A 17,970-nucleotide genomic window follows, 5' to 3' on the forward strand; every position below is an offset into this window, starting at 1 on the left:
CCCTTTAGGGTTTATCTCCAGTTTTAGGTTTTGTGTGGTGGAATACGATTTTCATAATGAATGATCTCTTCTGGTAGGTCAATGTATGAAATTTTCGATAAGGAATATTTGGACATGCCTTTGAAGTATGGGTCAAAAGATTACTCTCCTATTTCATGTAGTTTCCTATGCACATCTGAGATTAAAAAAAAAAAAAGGACCAAAAGGCAGTCCCTAGCCTATAAAAATCAAGTACATTGGAATTAGGATACATAGGACGTGTTTGAATAAATTTTTTACACTTCTCCTAATTTAATTATCTTGACGAATGTATTTTGACTATTTCTTAATCTGAAATACCTTAAACTTTCATGATATATAAATTTGGGCATGTAATTTCATGTATAATTTCTTTTAAATTCGAATTAAACATAAAATATTATTAGAAAAGGGTGGCAATGAGAGCCCTCGAAATTCGAAGAAGAAGTAAAAACTCACTTTGTATTTTTTTTCAAAAAAAAAAAAAAAAGCAGGCTCTTTAACAGAGATTGCAGGGGCACGATGCCGGACACCTCGAGGAGCAACGATTTCCCACCACAATTTCTGGGCCACCAGGTCAACTGTCCGGTCTTCCACTTCCGCAATTTCTTCGCAGGAGCATAATAGTCTCGTTCCTACACAGAACCTTCCTTTCTCTTTTTATCTTTCTGACTTTTTGACGCGGGACGTTTCCCTCTCTTTTTGTACATAAGAATGTGAGGGGTGTAACGCGCAAACTGAAAACTCCCATCATCTGCTACTCCGTCGTCGTCGCTGTGGATACTAACTTCATGTCAGTTTCAGAAGCGATCGCCACAGATTTTTGCTGGTTTTTCCCGAGGATGGTGTTCGCGATGCGTTCCTGGTCGGCCAACAGCGATTCAGACACCGAGAGTGGAGGCAGGGTGAGTACTTCATATTTTTTAGCACGGGCTGATCAAGCTGGATCTCATTCTAGTAAAAATTACATCGAATTAATGATATTTCTACTGGGGAGTGGGGACGAAGTGGTTCGAGATTATCATGTGAGAATTGCGTATATGCTCTCCAGATTCGGTCAGTCATTTGTTTTGGGGGTAGAAATACGTCTGATCTTTTTGCGAGCTCGTTATTTCTGGGTTTACGAAAGGTGGAATGTGCCTATTTCGGCAGAAATTGATGCTGGAGCTCAAATTGAGGGCGAAGTCTCGTCCCAGTGACAAGATCATAAGGAAAGCCATGCGAGTACTATCACAATCGCATTCAGGTACGGCCTTCTTTCTTCTGTCGATATTTATCCCGGCATCAAACTCAGATCTGAATTTCTTGGACATTTTAGAGAAACAGAGCCTTTTCGATTTAATGATCTCATCCAGCTGCTCCTTTTTGCTTGTCCTGTATATTATGCAGGTGTGGATACTATTCGCTTTGACGGAAAAGAATGGACATTCACGCTCGTTGGCCATATTAATCCAGTTGAGGTGGTGTTTGAGCTGCGGAAGATTTGCGTCATAGAAATCATGAGCGTGGCGATCCTGTCTGCACGAAATGATAGCTTCCCTATGACAGGTGCGTGCATACATCAACACGCACCCCTAATATGTGTAGTAGAGAATAAAGATGTAATAAGCTCGAGTTCCTTTTTACATTGGAAAATCCAGAGGAACTGGTACTCGCTGGAAGTGACTTATTTGATGAACAGGACAATTACTCTTGATAAGATGAAAATGTTTTCACGAATCGAAAGGACCCAGTATTTGGCTGTAAATCTTGTTATGGTATGCTTTATCTGTGTAATTGGATCGAATGCTTCTAGTCTAGTTCAGAAGGCCAATGATTCCTGCAAGAAAGGAAAAATACTTGGACAAATTGCCGGGGCTTACATCCGCTAATCGCTGTCTGTCGTTGCCGGTTGCTTCGTCACTGGATGTTTGCATCTCTCTTTCATAACTCTTTAACATCTTGAAGCCCTTTTAAGCTTATGTCAGTAGCTTAAATCAGCCTAGGCCTGGCAAAAGGGGGCTTCCAGACATGCTATGTGTTACTTAATTCTCGGTCTGTTTAGTTCCTTTGCCTTGTGAATTTTAATTCTTTTATTTAAAAATATGTGCAGAGAGAATCACTGAGCTAATACTCATTGGGGACACTGACCCGGAAAGGAATAGATCTGTGGAGATTCTGACACCTGAAGAGCAACAAGAACAGTCGGAGAAGCGGCAAGAAGGCCAACCCCTACCGGGACAAGCTGATTCTTACATATCTCAAGTAGAAGCATCGCCATTTTCTCATCCTCATCATCCTCCATCTCTCCCTATTGTTTCCGAGTCTCAACCTTCATCCTCGGTCTCCGGTCCATCTCAAGGAACATCAGATCAGATGCAAGCCCCTCCTGATCACGCCCCTGAACTTTCGTTCCCTTTTGCTTCATCCTCTTCGTGCATTTTTCATAGCGAGAGTCTTGTGGACGTCCCGGCACATTCAAGCAATTCTGGGGGAGCTTGCCGTCCCAAGGACATGAAACTTATGGAGGAGGAGGGACTGGGAGGGCATGATAAGCTTTATGAATCTGCCATCCGCCACCTCCATTCAGTGAGTGAACCTTACTTTTATTCTTGCTGTATTTGACATCATCCCGTGCACACTCCTGAAGGTTATGTCGAACTTCTGGTTTTTGCCTCGATAGGGCATCAACATCATTGGTGAGCTCAAGAGGCATTACGACCTTCGTGCTGGAGAACAAGCCAGCCGCGTCAAGGAGGCGGACGACACTGCCATCATGCTGCGTAAGCATGTGGAGGAACTTGAGGCCAAGTTGTCGATGGCCAACATGTCGGAGCGTCGTCTGATGGATATGCTCCGTGTGAGTGAGGATAGGCATGTTGGGACAAAGAGGGAATTGGCTCTTATGCGAGAGAAAATGGACGAGGGAAATCGCCGGATTGAGTACTTAGAAGCTGCGGTTTCCAGATACCAGGACAGGATTGTTGTGGCCGAAATAGAGAAGGAGAAAGCAGAAGAGAGGGCGTGTAGGGCTAGCATGAGTACACCTCGTCCGAGCCCTGCGGCTCCAAGGAGTGCCTCCCTGAGTTTTGATCCTTTTCCCCAGTCCTTGTCCGACAAACCAGGAGGTGGGCAAGGAAAGCGCTCCTTATCTTGAGCTCTCTCACTCATTTAGATAACCTTGAATAATAAGAAGATTAGGAATGTTTTTCTAAATATTCATCCGGTAGATTTGGGTGCTTAGTTAGGAAATTGAATTCAATTAGGCGGAAATTCGTACTAATGGGATCGTTGTCGTGCCAAATGTTAGAGTGAAACAATGGTGAAGCTAGTTCTTTTTTTTTTTTTTTTTTTTTTTTTTTTTTTTCTGTTTGTGCAATGTGACAGTATAGTTGGAACTATTCTAACACGTGAGGAAGTTGTACATACTTTTAACGGTTCTCTTTTGAAGTTTCGCCCCCTATCTCTAGAAATTTATATTTTAGTTCCCAAAATTATTACTCTCCTGAATTTTAGCCCACAATCCTCCCATGCACCGAACATGGATTTACAATTCTAAGAACGGCGCAGGCCGAGCAACAATATTCGGTGATGTAACTAATATTATTAGAGATAGCAAAGTGTCCTTGAATGCCGGTCGCGTGGCACAAGCGTTTGGGGCCGAATTAAATTCGATCAAGAGTCAGGAAACTGGAATCACGTATGAATTCATGCCACGATTGTTGTGCTTGCTCGAATTAAATTGCAATGTAATGGCGTGACCAAGATAATTAGCGCTTAAAAGGTAACTAAAGAATTTCCCAAAAGACTCAGGCCTTCATGCTGCAAAAATAATGACGCAAATTCAAGGTAGCTTTCGTTATGAACTCAGAACCTCCTCCTCTGAACAAATTCAAACAGGTCTGCGAGTTAGAGAATAGAGATTATAATCAGACAAAAAAAGAAAATATAGGACTAAAAAGGCCTCGGATTTTAATTATTTTAGTTTCTGTTCAAGCATTAGAAGACGGGACGGAAGTGATCTTATAATGTAGCCGCTGTTGTTGCAACTTGAGCTTTGCCATATTGGGGCCGATTCCTGTGTGCCCGTAACTCCTATATTTATTTTTTGGGGTCTGTCCCGTAACTCCTATACAATATGGCAAAATATATCTATATATATAGGTCGGTCCGCAACTCCTATATCAATGGTAGCATTTTGGCAAGAGTTCCCCAAAATTCATTTTGAATGCAAGGTGAATGTTGTAGGAACCCTTCTCGTCATTACATGATGTGAGAATGAGATAATAACTTAGCACTGGCATCAACTTGATAATACTCAAGTGTGTATCAATTGATTCGATATTGTTAATTACTAATTGAATTTGTCACACCCCGAATCCTATAGGAATAGAGGTAATGACACGGTCGTCCTTTTATCCGAATGATGCAATCTCAAACTATGTAAAATCCAACTCCCAAAAGCCCCCACAATATCGCTCTCACCCTAACATGCACTAACCAATGGACCTGGAAAATACAAAAGATGAATAGAATGAGCAATTATAGCTTAGTGAGTAGTATACCTCTTTTAACTAGATCGAGCACCCATATTGTATTTTACAAAACAATATCAAAAATCCCCACAATAACGCTCTCACATAACATGCACTAACCAAGGGACTTGAAAAACACAAAAGATAAATAGAATGAATAAAGTGAGTAGTATGCCTCTTTTAAATAGATCGAGCACCCATATTGCACTTTACAAAACAATATTAAAACTGATTTATCTCAATTATCATAAGATAAAAATGAGTTATAAATATAAAAAAATTCGTTAAATTAATAATATTATGATAAACATTAATAGTCAAGTTCGTTGATTAATCTCAACAAAATCACACACCAATAGTCCATTTTACTAGCTAGTCTTGAATCATATGTCATTGGTCTATCCGTTGATCAAACTTGTGTTCAAATATCAACCATGCTTACACATAACGCCTTGTGATAAGGTGGCAAAACTCCCCTGTTAGCAAGGTCTTCATTTATATTGCCGGTGGCTAGTCCATAAGGATATCCTAACTAGTATGCATACCCACGATCTATTGGGCTCACAGCAATAATGAGTAACAACACCAATCCACAACAACATCCATAACAATCTATAAACCATTTCATATCTCAGTGCATTTGCCAAACTATTTCAAACTCCACTTTGTAAACCGGTTCACAAATTAGTATATAACATTTTATAAACCATATTTAAAGTCAATAACTAATTGTAGGTTTTTCCCAAAAGGTTTTGTGAACCCATTTATATGCAGTCAATTCAGACTATAATTCAAAGATAACATTTCCATATCTAATACACATATGGTAGTCGATCCAATATATGCAAGAAATATGCCCGTTCTTAACTTATAACATAACTAACCCATTTCATTATCGAAATATGAGTTTATAAAATCAAAGAAAAGATACTACCGCTCACCTTGGAATGCCTATGATCAAACAACAAATGTTACTCGAATCGTCAAACTCACGATCCTAACAATTAAATGAGAAACAACGTTAAAATCAAGTAAAACTCGACCTCAACTATGACACGGAGAAATCACGCCTAAAAGCTAACAAGATGACTCTTGCACGCCAACAAATTGCTCACTCGAAATGATTATCTAAACCTCAACATAATGCGAAAGTCGCACGCAAACCCAAAATTCCCTCTGACCAAACTGTTGCTCCTAATCAACACCCATCGAACCCATGGCTCTATAATGACATAATCCACAATTTCCATGAAATTTCAAAGTTCAATATCTCAAAAATCAGACTTCATAGCTTAAATCTCACAAAACTTCGAATTTATGATCTAACTTTGAAATTTCTTCGATTGGATGAACAAAGGGCACAATCACTTATTGGATATTACGGTACGTAATTGAGCCGGCTTGACCAGGCATTGGTGGTACGTAATTGAGCCGGCTTGACCAGGCATCCACGGTAAGCACACGCAAAACCCCACTTTACTTCTCTCCTCTTTCTTCTTTCTTTTTCCCCCTTTTCCTCTCATTTCCTTTTGCGAGTTCTCCGTCTTCTCTCTCTACGTTGCTTTTCCTTATGATTGAGCTGAAGCCCACCTTTTTCCTTTTCTTTTGACTTTACATTTTTTTTTCTTCTCCCCTTTGTCTTGGTCAAAAACTCATTTTACAGAATTTGTCGTTCATCAAGAGCTAATTCATTCATTTGGTGCAATAGTGGCGCACTCCCGAAAATTCTTCGAAGAGCGCTATGGTTTAGCGCTTTGCTCTGTCGAAGCAGCGGATTCATGGAACTTGTACATGTTGCGTAGCATGTTCGGTGAAATTTCATACTAAATTTCATTGTCTGATCTCCACACACGCGTAGGTCATGAATAACTACAGATGTCTCTGCCCTCTTCAGGGTGTTCGCACAGCAATAAGGCTTCGATATTGACGCTTTAGGAATGCGAAGCGGCTCGACCTCTCACACTCGCGCCATCTCGGATGTTCACTCGATATCGAGGACCGCACGGCTTGCTCAATCCTATGAAATGATTCATAAATTACAGAGACCGGGTAAATAATGAATCAAAATTTAAAGGCGTGATCAAAACATGAAGGTGTGCCTATCACGACTTTGCATACGTAGCGATAGTCCTTTTTATGCTCTCAGCAAGGGAGGATATCGGGGGAGAAAAGAAGAGGATTTTGAAGGTGCGGTTGGGTTTGGATACGGAGGGTGAAGCAATGAAGGAATTAGGACAATCTTGAGTGTTCTAATTTTACGAGTATTTTTAAATTCCTTTAAATCGACCCAAATATAGAGGTTTCGGAGGAATTGATCCTTTCATTAAACAATTTTTCCTTCTTTTTCTTTTATTTTAAATTATAAAGACAAATAACTTCGTTAGGCATTATTTCGCGATTACCTTGTCTAGTATACAGAAAACCTATAACTTGATTATTTCTTTTTCCTTTGTTTTTTTTTCTTTTCTCTCGTAACTGCAAGTGTGTGCCCACGTCGCGTGTACACTAAATTTTAACGTTGGAGATTAAATAAAATCACTTTAATCATTACATAAAAGTTCAGTTCTCGAGCGTGCGCATTATTCTTGCTAGACAATTTGCAGAGACTCGGCGTAGAAAGACGCCAGCGAGCTAGATGGTCTTGAGCCTTGTACCGTCCCACCACCATCTTAAAGATAGATGGAAAACAAATCACTTTATTACAAAATATTGGAAACAAAGAAATTATTTAAATGTACGTGGAAGGATAAAACTATTTCGTAATTTGATTTTCTTTTTTTATAGAAAGTTATTGTAGGATGCGGAATTAACATTGAAAGTTGAACCATGTGAGAGATAAAAAATTAAGGAAAATTTTAAATAGAGGCTTGAAGTGCCACTATTTTCTCAATTAATGGCTTAAAGTAACCATAACAATTTCAAATAAGGGCATAAAGTAGCCATAAAAGTTTCGACTAAGGACTTTGACTCATTGGCCGGCTAAATATTCCAATCAGCCAATGGCATTTTTATCCAATATAATCTTTAGTTTTAAATATAATTTAAATTATATTAAAAAAAAAAAAAAAGGCAATCAAGCAAGGGCTAAGCCCTTGGCCTCGTCGCCATAGTCCCACCATCGTCGGGAAGGGCAGACGACAATGGGGGATGATCGGCCAAGGGTCAATGAGGATCGGTGATGGTGGGGCGGCAACAATGACGAGGCTCTCCCCATTTCCCTTTCCTTCCATTTTTTTAAAAATTGATTTTTATCTAATACAAAAAAAAAAAAGGAAACAAATTCAAGAATGCAAGGGACGAAAATGCCCTTATCAACCGGTGAGTTAAACTCTTCTTTGAGATTTATATTAGTTGACATGAGATTTATTTTAGGTTCTTATTTGAGAAAATTATGGTACTTCAAGTCTTATTTGAAAATTTTCCAAAAAATTATTAATTTCCACGTTGCCATGAATTCAACATTTGTATAATAAGCAGTATATTTGAGGAAAAAAAATCCAATTGGGAATGTTTGGGGTTAGATGAGTAATATATCCTCCAAATTGAGTTTTTTTCTTTTATTTTTTGGCGATAGAGCGTTAGGAGGATCAACCCGAATGGGAGTGTTTGAGTCCTTGTAGGAGCTACCTTTAATTCTCAATACTTTGAAAAAAAGAAGAAGACGGAAACCATGAGAGTTTATTTGAGAGGCCCGCGCCTAAACCATGATCCAATTTCTTGGTAACTATTTTTCCCATATGTTACCTACGTAGTAAGAACACGATCGAGTGTCTTCCCTTTCCCTTCCTTTTTCCCTTTGTTTGATTAAAGAATTTGTTTACCCAAAGAAAAGGCAAGTGGACGGATCCTGCTGCAAATCCTAACTGAACAGATTAAAAGCACGACAAACTATTGCGCGCCAATATTGTGCTCCAGTCAATGTGGAGGTTTCTCAATGACAAATCGACATCTCTGGCAGGGTCAAAAATGTCTTTCGCTTAGATTGAAGACGAAGGATCCTGAATTTATGGCAAACCGCGCATAGGGCAGATAAGCATTCCAAATAATTTTCAGTACCAAACAGGATACCCATCTCATTTTAAGCGCCGAACGGCCCGGTCTTCTCGTCACTTCAACCAAGCACGCGCTTTGAAATTTTCAGCAAATGTATGCGCATGGTTTATGCGTGTGAATCCAAGAATTAGTGAAAAATTTATAGTGTGAAGAAGATCTATGTTGATTATGGAAAGTGAAGGTAAACCTACCAATGGCTATATCATCCATTCGATCCGCAAATGACATTGAATTCCACAACGGTGAAATATATCTATGTTTTTAAAAATGTGGCGGGAAATTGACCGTCAAACAAGTGGTTAGGTCATTTTTGACCTGTCAAATAGGTGGTCAGGTTGAAAATGATCCAGATACATTTAATCACGACAAATAAAAAGACACAGTTAAGCTGTTTTGATCAAATTTAAGAATATTGATGTGCAAACTAAGGCAAAAGTGCAAAGTGAGTGGGCGTGAAATCAAGTGAAGACAAGAGATAATGAAAGAGAGTCTTAAAGGTGTGCTGAGTTTAAATAAGTTACAAATCTGTTTATGACTTATTTATCGAATATAATAAATCCATATAATAACTCATTACATCATATATTGTTTAAGAAATGAGTCTATAACTCATTTTGATAGATCTAATGAGAAAGACGACACACACCAATCCAACAAGTGTGAATTTAAGCCAAAGTTTGTCATTTCAGTTAACTTATGTTGAACAAGTCAGGCTAGGAAATATCCAGGTAACTAATGTCAATGATATATGTCGATCGGAATAACTTATGTTCCTGTCATTAAACTTTGTTGGCTGGGTCCGCCTCTTGTGGGCCCAGATGACATTAATATAAAATAAAAAGAAAAAAAAAGGTCAAAAAGCCAAAAGCTAGAAGAAAAGGTGAGTGTTACTTCCGCGTGTGCCTGAGAGACCAAGAAGAGATAAGAGCGAGAATAGTGAGAGTTCACCGAGAGAGAAGGGAACAGTCGCGAAGGAAGTAAATGGGTTGCAAGTTTGCAGTCTGAATTCAAAGGCTAAATGTTGACGAAATTGACTCAAATTTCTAACATGTTATTCATGAGACTGAGGGCTACGAGTCAAGAACCTCCTCCGAATTCTCCGATCATGATTACGGTTTTCTTGCTCCGTTTATTTTTAATCTATCTTTGTGGTGAAAAAATATAGTTGTACTGTTGATATTGAGTTTCTAGTATGTGACTAGAGAAGAACACTTTGTGTGTCATACTATTTTTAGTGATTGGTAAAAGTTTTTTGACGATTTGTAATTTTTCTCGCATTAAGTTTCCACATCAAATCCTTGTGTTATCGTTGGCATTTGTCTCCTTATTTTTACTTATTGCGATGTTGTATTGACTTGTTATTGCTAGGGTTAAGTCAATTTCGGTTGGTTTAGTTTCAAGAAGATATTATTATTAAAAGTTGTTCAAGTTAATGCCGACCATATGACGGAGGATGGTCAGCATCTATATTAATAATTTATAGCTAAAATTGGCCGTATGAACTCAATTGATAAAAAAAAATGAAAAGATTTAGGATTTAATTGATAAAATTAAAAGATTTATGGCTAAATTGCCAAAATGTAATGAATTCAGGATTTTTGGGGATAATTTTTGCTTTTTAAATTTCATGACTATTCGAAGCCATCGAATGTGGGCTACAAATAGCCACATCATCTTTTTTGTAATCCTCGATCAATCACATAACTTGTTCTTTGCAAATTTATTTCTCATCTTTATCTTCTTGCAATTTTTCCATTATTTACACGGTTTGCCGTGATTGCAGTGAATGGCGATGAAAACGCGAAAGGCCCAGCTCTGACTTGACCGGAGTTCAGTGGGCCAGTGTCAGTTTTCGTATTTCTAAATTTCTTTGGCAATTGCTTTTTTGTCTAAAATCCACAAAAAAATGATCTTTCAGAACCTTTGTTGATTCACATATTGCTTTTGAATATACTAAAAGGTATTTCGCCGTCGATTCGATTTTGGAGCAAAATCCACACATTTATTATTAAGTTAAATTTTAGTAGGAACGTAAAAAATTAATTTCAAACTTTCTCAAAAAAATAACAAGCGAACCGGCTCTTTTATAAATTTTACTGCATGTTTTTCTTTATGTTTTTGTCCCTAGCAAAGTTTCGAAATGCGAGAGCACGATGCCCATAGCCCACGGCCAACTTCAGGAGCACCAATGTACCACCAGGTCGACGGCGCGTTTTTGTGAAGTGCGCAATTTCTTCGCAAAAGCATGGTCCCTCCCTCTCTTTTCGTATATAAGAGTCCGAGAGCCTGCCCCGCATGCTGAAACTCCCATCCCCTCGTACGCTGCCGTGGCCGCGGATCCTAATTCCCGTCAATCTTAGAAGCGATTGAGATCGATTCCTTCGCCGATTTTCCCCGAGGATGGTGCTCATTGCGCCTTCCTCTCCGGCCATCACTGCTTCTGACACCCAGAATGGAGGGAAGGTGAGTACTTTTTGACCAACATAGATCCTTTCTAGTTAAAAGTTAATGGAAATAATGATATTTCTAATGGGGACGAAGGGGTTCGAGATTGTTACGTAGGAATTGCGTGCAGGCTCTCTAGATTCAGTCAATCTTTTTTTTTTTTTTTTAATGCTTTTGGGTCTGTCAATCATTTATTTTAGTTGTAGAAATATATCTGGCCTTATGAGGTGGAATATGCCTACTTCGGCAGAAATCAATATTGGTGTTTAAATTGGACCGGAAGTCTTACTGCCGTAGCAAAACTAGGACGAAAGCCTTGAAATTACTGCGACGCCATCCAGGTACCGCCTTCTTTCCTCTGTGGACATTCACTTTTTTCGGTCGAGCTTCTATCTTAGCGTCAAACTCGATCTGCCGATTTTCCTGTAAATTTTAGAGAGACGGAACCTTTTTCGATTTAAACGCTCTCTTCCAACCGTTCATTTTTGCTTGTCCTGTACAGGTGTAGAGTCTGTTGCATGTAACGAATTGGAAGAGACGTTCGAGCTCATTGGCGATGGCATTGATCCAACTGCTGTGATGAAACTACTGCGGAAGAAATTTCGCAACTCAAAGATTATGAGCAGGGGCTTGGCGACTACAATAGGTGCGTGCATACGTCAACATACACCCTTAATACGTGTAGAGTAAGGCATAAAAAGTCGAGTTCTTTTACCATTGAAATCTCCGGAGGAACTGGTGCACGCTGAAAGCGATCGATTACTCTTGTTAAGTCGAAAACGGTTTCAGGGATCAGAAGGACCAAGTATTCAGCGGCCAGTCTTGTTAAGGTATTCTTCCTCCGTGCAATTGGATTAAATGCTTCTGGTCCAGATTGGAAGGCCGATGATTCTTGCAAGAGAAAGAGGGGAAAAATACTTGGATGAGTCACCAGGGCTCACATCTACTGATCCCTCTCTGTGGGTGCGATGGTTGCAATACTCTTATTCAACTCTAGGTCATGTCAGTCGCTTAAACCAGCCTTGTCCGGGCAAAATGTGGCTTGCGGACGTGCTAAATAATTCTTAATTTTCCCTCCGTTTAGTTCCTTCGCCTTGTCATTTTTAATCCTCTTCTTTTTAAACATGTGCAGTGAGCATCTCCGAGCTACAAGAGCAGTCGGACGAGCAGCAGGAAGACCAACCGCCACCAGGACAAGCCGATTCTTTCCTATCTCAAGTGGAAGCATCACCTCTTTCTCATCCTCTTCCTTCTCCGTCTCTCACTGTTGCTTCCAACGCTCAACCTTCATTTTCCCCGGTCTCGCATCCATCTCGAGGAACGTCAGATCAGATGCAAGCCCCTCCTGATCACACACCCGAACTTCCGTTTTCTTCTGCTCCATTGTCTCCGCACATGTGTTGGGCCAAGAGTCTCGCGGACATGCTGACACACTCGAGTATTTCGGGGGGAGCTTGCCTTCCTAAGGACATGAAACTTATGGAGGAGAAGGGACCGGGAGGGCACGATCAGCTTTATGACTCTGCCATCCTCCACCTCCATTTAGTGAGTAAACCTTATTTTATCCTTGTGCTTGACATCATCCCGTGCACACTCCTGAAGGTTATGTCGAACTTCTGGTCTTTGCATTGGTAGGGCATTGGTGGCATTGGTGAGCTAAAGAGGCAGCACGACCTTCATGCTGAAGAAACGGCCAGCCGCCTCAAGAAGGCAGATGACACCGCCATCATGCTGAGTAAGCAGGTGGAGGAGCTGGAGGCCAAGTTGTGGATGGCCAACATGCCTGAGCGTCATCTAATGGATATGGTCTGCACAAGTGAGGATAGGACAAAGACGGAATTGGCTCTTATGCGAGAGAAAATGGATGAGGCGAATCGCCAGATTGAGTACTTAGAAGCGGAGGTTTCCAGATACCAGAACAGGATTGCTGTAGCCGAAAGAGAGAAGGAGAAAGCAGAAGAGATGGCATCTAGGGCTAGCGCCAAGGGAGAAACCATTAGCACCCTCGTCCAAGCCCACCGGCTCCATGGAGGACCTCCCTGAATTTTGTTGCTTTACTTCTCCTGGTCCTTGTCTCGCGGACCTGGAGGTGTGCAAGGAAAGCGCTCTTTTTCCTGAACATGACCTCTTACCTAGACAGCCTTGAATAATAAAGTAAAACTGAATTTTGTTCCTAAACATTCGTCCCCGCAGATTCGGTGTACTTCGATAGGAATTTTAATCCAAATAGGGGTGGCAATTTGTATCAATGGGATCAATTTAGTTACCTTTTCTTTTTGGGCAATGGTACGGTATAGTAAAGTTGAACTACCCTTTTTTGGTCGAAAAAGTTGAACTATCTTAAGGCGATAGAAATTACATCTCCTTTTGATGGTTCTCTTTTCAGTTTCGCCCCTATCTCTGGAAATTGAAATTTTAGTTCCCAAAATTCACTCGTGCAATTTGAGTCCCCAATCCTCCCATGCATTGACCCCAGATTTACGATTCTTGCGCAGGCACAGGCTAAATAACAAAATCGTGATGCAACCAATATAATTAGAGATCAGAGTATCCTTGATTTCAGGCATGTACAAGCATACGGGCCCTATTAAATTCAATCAAGAGTTAGGAAACTTATGGTGCGTTTTATTTGCATAAAACTCAATGATAAAGAAAAATAGGAATACGGTTAGCTTTCTTTTGTTTGGTGATGTATGATTGAAAATGTATATGTTTTTTTAATATGTTTGGATCACATTGGAAAATAATTTCACATTTTGATTCCGTTCATTTGGCGGAAAATGTGGTATTTCTGGAAAATATTTTCTAGGAAAGTAATTTTTAGGAAAATGACAATATTTCCCAACGTTCGGTTGAAACTTGAAAATGAGTTGGAAAATGTGAAATATGCCTAATTTGTCATAAGCTTGTGTCGAAGTTGATCCTAATACGGTTGGGACAAAAAAAATATATTATAGACTTTAGAAAATTAAAGTAGGAGCATAGATGTAACAATGGAGGAATAAGCTTTTGCTTTGACTTGGTACATATAAGTTATAACTATCAAGCTAAGAGAATGCTCACAAATGTCAATAATAACATTTAATGGAGAAAACAAAATAACAAAATTAAACACAGAACAAAAACGGTAAGAGAATTCTTCAGCAGCTTCAATCTTGAATTCGTGGAGAACATGCAGTCTTTGTCCTCTATCATTTATTGATTTGAGATGTCACTAAAATCAATTTTACCGTTATTTCAACAGCGTCCTCCCCGCAGAGGTCAAATTAGAAGATTGTTGTATGCACGTAGGTCTTTTATCTCCTTTCAATCGAGGATAATCAAAAGTAAAGGCATCAGAGAAATCGCAGGAAGGGGTCCAGGTACAGCCTTCTTTAGTCCGTGGAAATGCAAGGTTTCTCAGCGTCAAACTCGATGCACTGATTTTCCTGACAGAACCTTTCCGATTAAACTCTCTCTCCTATTCAGCTCTTCCGACTGTTCCTTTTTGCTTGTCCTCTGTATTATGCGGTTGTAGATTCAATTTGCTTTGAACGAAAAAAAGGGAGTGCACGCTTGTTGGAGATATTGATTTTTTCTTTTTTAGGACAAAATATTGATCCTCTTCCGGTGGTGCACAAACTGGAGAAGAATGGCTACGCAGACATTTTGGGCGTGGGCTCTGCGACTGCACAAAATGAGACCTTCCCTTCAATAGGCGGGTGCGTGCATCAACACCCCCTTAAGATATGTAGAGACAAAAGACGTAATAAGTCGATTCCATTTACAATGAATCTCCAGAGGAATTGGTGTGCGCTGAAAGTGACTGATTCGATTAACATGGTAATTGTTCCTTTTGAATTGAAAATGTTTCCACGAATCAAAATGGATATGTGCAGAGCAACGATAACAGTCGGAGGAGAAGCAGCAGGAAGACCACCCACCACCAGGACAAGCCGATTCTTACATATCTCAAATAGAAGCATCACCTTTTTTCTCGTCCTCGTCCTCCTCTGTCTCTCCCTCTTGCCTCCGAGGCTCGACCTTCAGTTTTCCCAGTCTCAGATCCATCTCACGGAACGTCGGATCAGAAGCAAGCCACGCCTGATTGGGCGCCTGAACTTTTGTTCCCATTTGCTCCCTTGTCTTCGTGCACTTTTCAGACCCAGAGTCTTGCGGACATGCCGGCACAGTCAAGCATTTATGGGAGAGCTCGCCATTTCATGGACATGAAACTTATGGAGGAGGGACTGGGAGGGCATGATCAGCTTTATGAGTCTGCCATCCGCCACCTCCTTTCAGTGAGTGAACCTTACTTTTATCCTTCCTGTACTTAACATCATCCGTGCGCACTCCTGATGGTTATGGCGATTGGTCTTTCCATTGATAGGGCATCCATGGTATTGGTGAGCTCAAGAGGCATTACGACCTTTGTGCTGGAGGACAGGCCAGCCGCCCCAGGGAGGCGGACAACACTGCCATCATGCTGTGTAAGCAGGTGGAGGAGCTGAAGGCCAAGTTGTCGATGGCCAACATGTCGGAGCATCGTCTGATGGATATACTCTGCACAAGTGAGGATAGGCATGCTAGGACAAGTGGGTGCAGCTAACCCTAGGTTTCTGATGTTCAATTTTCACTTGCTAGCAAATCATACATTGGTTGACAAACATCACTATATCTTTCTCCATATTGATCCACCAGAAGTTTTCTCTCAAATCCTCGTATATTTTAGTGCTTCCAGATGAATTGAGAATCTAGTGCTATGAGCTTTCGGTAGTATCTCATTTTTCAATGCTCAATCATCACACGTAGCTGATCATGAAACCTCAATGATTTTTTCACGTGGATACCCCAAATGCCAAAACTTAGCACGAATGGATAAATAAATGTCAAATCTTCAAAAATGTACACTCAAATGCTAAAATCGAAGAGATAAGGATTTGACTAACGTGACTTTTTCCGACAAGGTTTTTAATTGATGTCCAATTCTTTAAAAAAAAATTATTCACGTGGCACTAACGTGGCTAAATAAACAAAAAACAAGGTCGTTTTGGTCTAATGCTGCCCCACCATTGTCGAAAGAACCCTTACTTAGTCGTCCCAAAACCTCGCCAAAAAGGCTGAAATTCAGCCCAAAGTTTATAGTTCGGAATCTATCTAACATGTGCAGCAGAATTTAAAATTTCATTCTAGACAAATCGTAAGCTCAAATTGAAATCCATAAAATGTTTTAATTTCACAACACCCTAAACTATCATTTATATATGTATGTGTGTGTATACGCCACTCGAAAACTCCCCAATTAAATGCAGCAAGTCATAATTTTTCCAAATCTGAATTTCAAGTCTTAATTTCGACGATTCCTTCGAATAGACGATTAGAGACTTCGATTACTTACCACATTAGAAATCTTAGAGACTTCGATTACTTACCACATTAGAAATCCCCTTTCCCTTTTCTCTTTCTTCTTTCCGTTCCTTCCTTTTCTCTCTCTCCCTCTCTTCTTTTTTCCTCCCCACCCCCAGAGCTCTCAGTCTCTCTTTAAAAGTGCTGAAACTTCCACTGTTTTCTTTTTGCTTTGTCTTTTGATTTTTCAAACTTCTTCTCTTTTTCTAGACCAAAAAAAAAAAAAAAAAAAAAATCTTTTTCTTTTTTTTTCTTTGTGGGGCCCACCAAGCCATACATCACAGTCTTTTTCTGCTGTCTTTCCCTCTCGCTTCCGAGGCTCGACCTTCATCCTCCCCAGTCTCACGTCCATCTCAAGGAACGTCAGATCAGATGCAAGTCGCTCCTGATCACGTGCCCGAACTTTCTTTCCCTCTTGCTCCATCGCCTTTGCGTAATTTTCGGACCGAAAGTCCTGCAGACATGCCGTCACAGTCAAGCATTTCTTGGGGAGCTTGTCTTCCCAAGTCGATGAACCTTATGGAGGAGAACGGACAGGGAGGGCATGATCAGCTTTATGACTCTGCAGTTCGCCACCTCCTCTCAGTGAGTGTACTTTATTTTTATCCTTGTTGTACTTGACATCATCCCGTGCACGCTCCCGAGGGTTATGTTGAACTTCGGTCTTTGCATTGATAGGGCGTTGATGACATTGTCGAGCTCAAGAGGCGCCACGACCTTCATGCTGGAGAGCAGGCCAGCCGCCTCAAGGAGGCGGCTGGTGCCGCCATCATGCTGTGTAAGCAGGTGGAGGAGCTGGAGGCCAAGGTGTTGCTGGCCAACACGTTAAAGCGTTGTCTAAGGGATATGCTCAGCATAAGTGAGGACAGGCATGCTGAGACAACGAGGGAATTGGCTCTTACGCGACAGAAATTGGACGAGGCGAGTCGCCGGATTGAGTACTTAGAGAAGGAGAGGGCAGAAGAGAAGGCGCGTAGGGCTGGCGTCGGGGGAGAAACCATGAGCACACCTCCTCCGAGCCCTGCGGCTCCAAGGAGTGCCTCCCTGAGTTTTGTTCCTTTTCCTAGTCCTGGTCTCACAAACCCGGAGGTGTGCAAGGAAAGCGCTCTTTTTCCTGAACTTTCTCACTTATTTAGACAACCTTGAATAATAAGAGGATTAGGAATGTTTTTCTATATATTCATCCGGTAGATTCGGTGTGCTTCGTTAGGAAATTGAATTCAAATAGGGGCGGCAATTCGTACTGGTGGGATCGTTGTCATGCCAATTGTTCGAGCGAAACAATGGCGAAGCTAGTTCTTTTTTTCCGTTTGCCCAATGAGACGGTATGGTTGGAATATTTTAACACGTGAGGAAGTTGTATCTGCCTTTGATGGTTCTGTTTTTTAGTTTTGCCCCCTAACTCTAAAAATTTATACTTTACTTCCCAAAAATTTTAGTCTCCTGCAATTTTAGCCCCTAATCCTCCCATGTACCGAACATGGATTTACAATTTTAATCCCGGCGCAGGCTGAGCAACAATAGTAGGTGATGTAACTAAGATAGCAAAGTGTCC

At 40.6% G+C, this 17,970-nt stretch overlaps 2 protein-coding genes and 1 long non-coding RNA gene across 3 annotated transcripts; all 3 read left to right on the forward strand.

Annotated features, from left to right (window-relative positions):
* The first annotated feature begins 566 nt into the window (after positions 1–566).
* LOC104452120 (translation initiation factor IF-2) lies at positions 567–3,460 on the forward strand. The gene is made up of 5 exons (XM_018876763.2): positions 567–923; positions 1,171–1,264; positions 1,408–1,566; positions 2,111–2,586; positions 2,681–3,460. Exons 1-5 carry the CDS (start codon positions 810–812, stop codon positions 3,152–3,154), a joined length of 1,317 nt encoding a protein of 438 aa, XP_018732308.1. The 5' UTR covers positions 567–809; the 3' UTR covers positions 3,155–3,460.
* Positions 3,461–13,361: 9,901 nt separating this feature from the next.
* Positions 13,362–15,068, forward strand: LOC120285975. The gene is made up of 3 exons (XR_005552308.1): positions 13,362–13,648; positions 14,275–14,392; positions 14,617–15,068. It is a non-coding gene; the product is annotated as an uncharacterized LOC120285975 (long non-coding RNA).
* Positions 15,069–16,767: 1,699 nt separating this feature from the next.
* Positions 16,768–17,718, forward strand: LOC104452121. Its single transcript, XM_010066643.3, has 2 exons — positions 16,768–17,000; positions 17,094–17,718. The coding sequence occupies exons 1-2, from the start codon at positions 16,788–16,790 to the stop codon at positions 17,559–17,561; spliced, it is 681 nt and encodes a 226-aa protein (XP_010064945.3). The 5' UTR covers positions 16,768–16,787; the 3' UTR covers positions 17,562–17,718.
* Positions 17,719–17,970: the final 252 nt, after the last annotated feature.

The sequence above is a fragment of the Eucalyptus grandis genome, chromosome 6, assembly GCF_016545825.1.
Source record: "Eucalyptus grandis isolate ANBG69807.140 chromosome 6, ASM1654582v1, whole genome shotgun sequence".
Classification (NCBI taxonomy): Eukaryota; Viridiplantae; Streptophyta; class Magnoliopsida; order Myrtales; family Myrtaceae; genus Eucalyptus; species Eucalyptus grandis.

Coding starts and splice junctions, on each gene's coding strand:
- LOC104452121 (XM_010066643.3), top strand. CDS start 16,788: ATGCAAGTCGCTCCTGATCACGTGCCCGAACTTTCTTTCCCTCTTGCT. Junction 17,001..17,093: donor CAGTTCGCCACCTCCTCTCA/GTGAGTGTACTT, acceptor TTGCATTGATAG/GGCGTTGATGACATTGTCGA.
- LOC104452120 (XM_018876763.2), top strand. CDS start 810: ATGTCAGTTTCAGAAGCGATCGCCACAGATTTTTGCTGGTTTTTCCCG. Junction 1,567..2,110: donor TGATAGCTTCCCTATGACAG/GTGCGTGCATAC, acceptor AAATATGTGCAG/AGAGAATCACTGAGCTAATA. Junction 2,587..2,680: donor CCATCCGCCACCTCCATTCA/GTGAGTGAACCT, acceptor TTGCCTCGATAG/GGCATCAACATCATTGGTGA.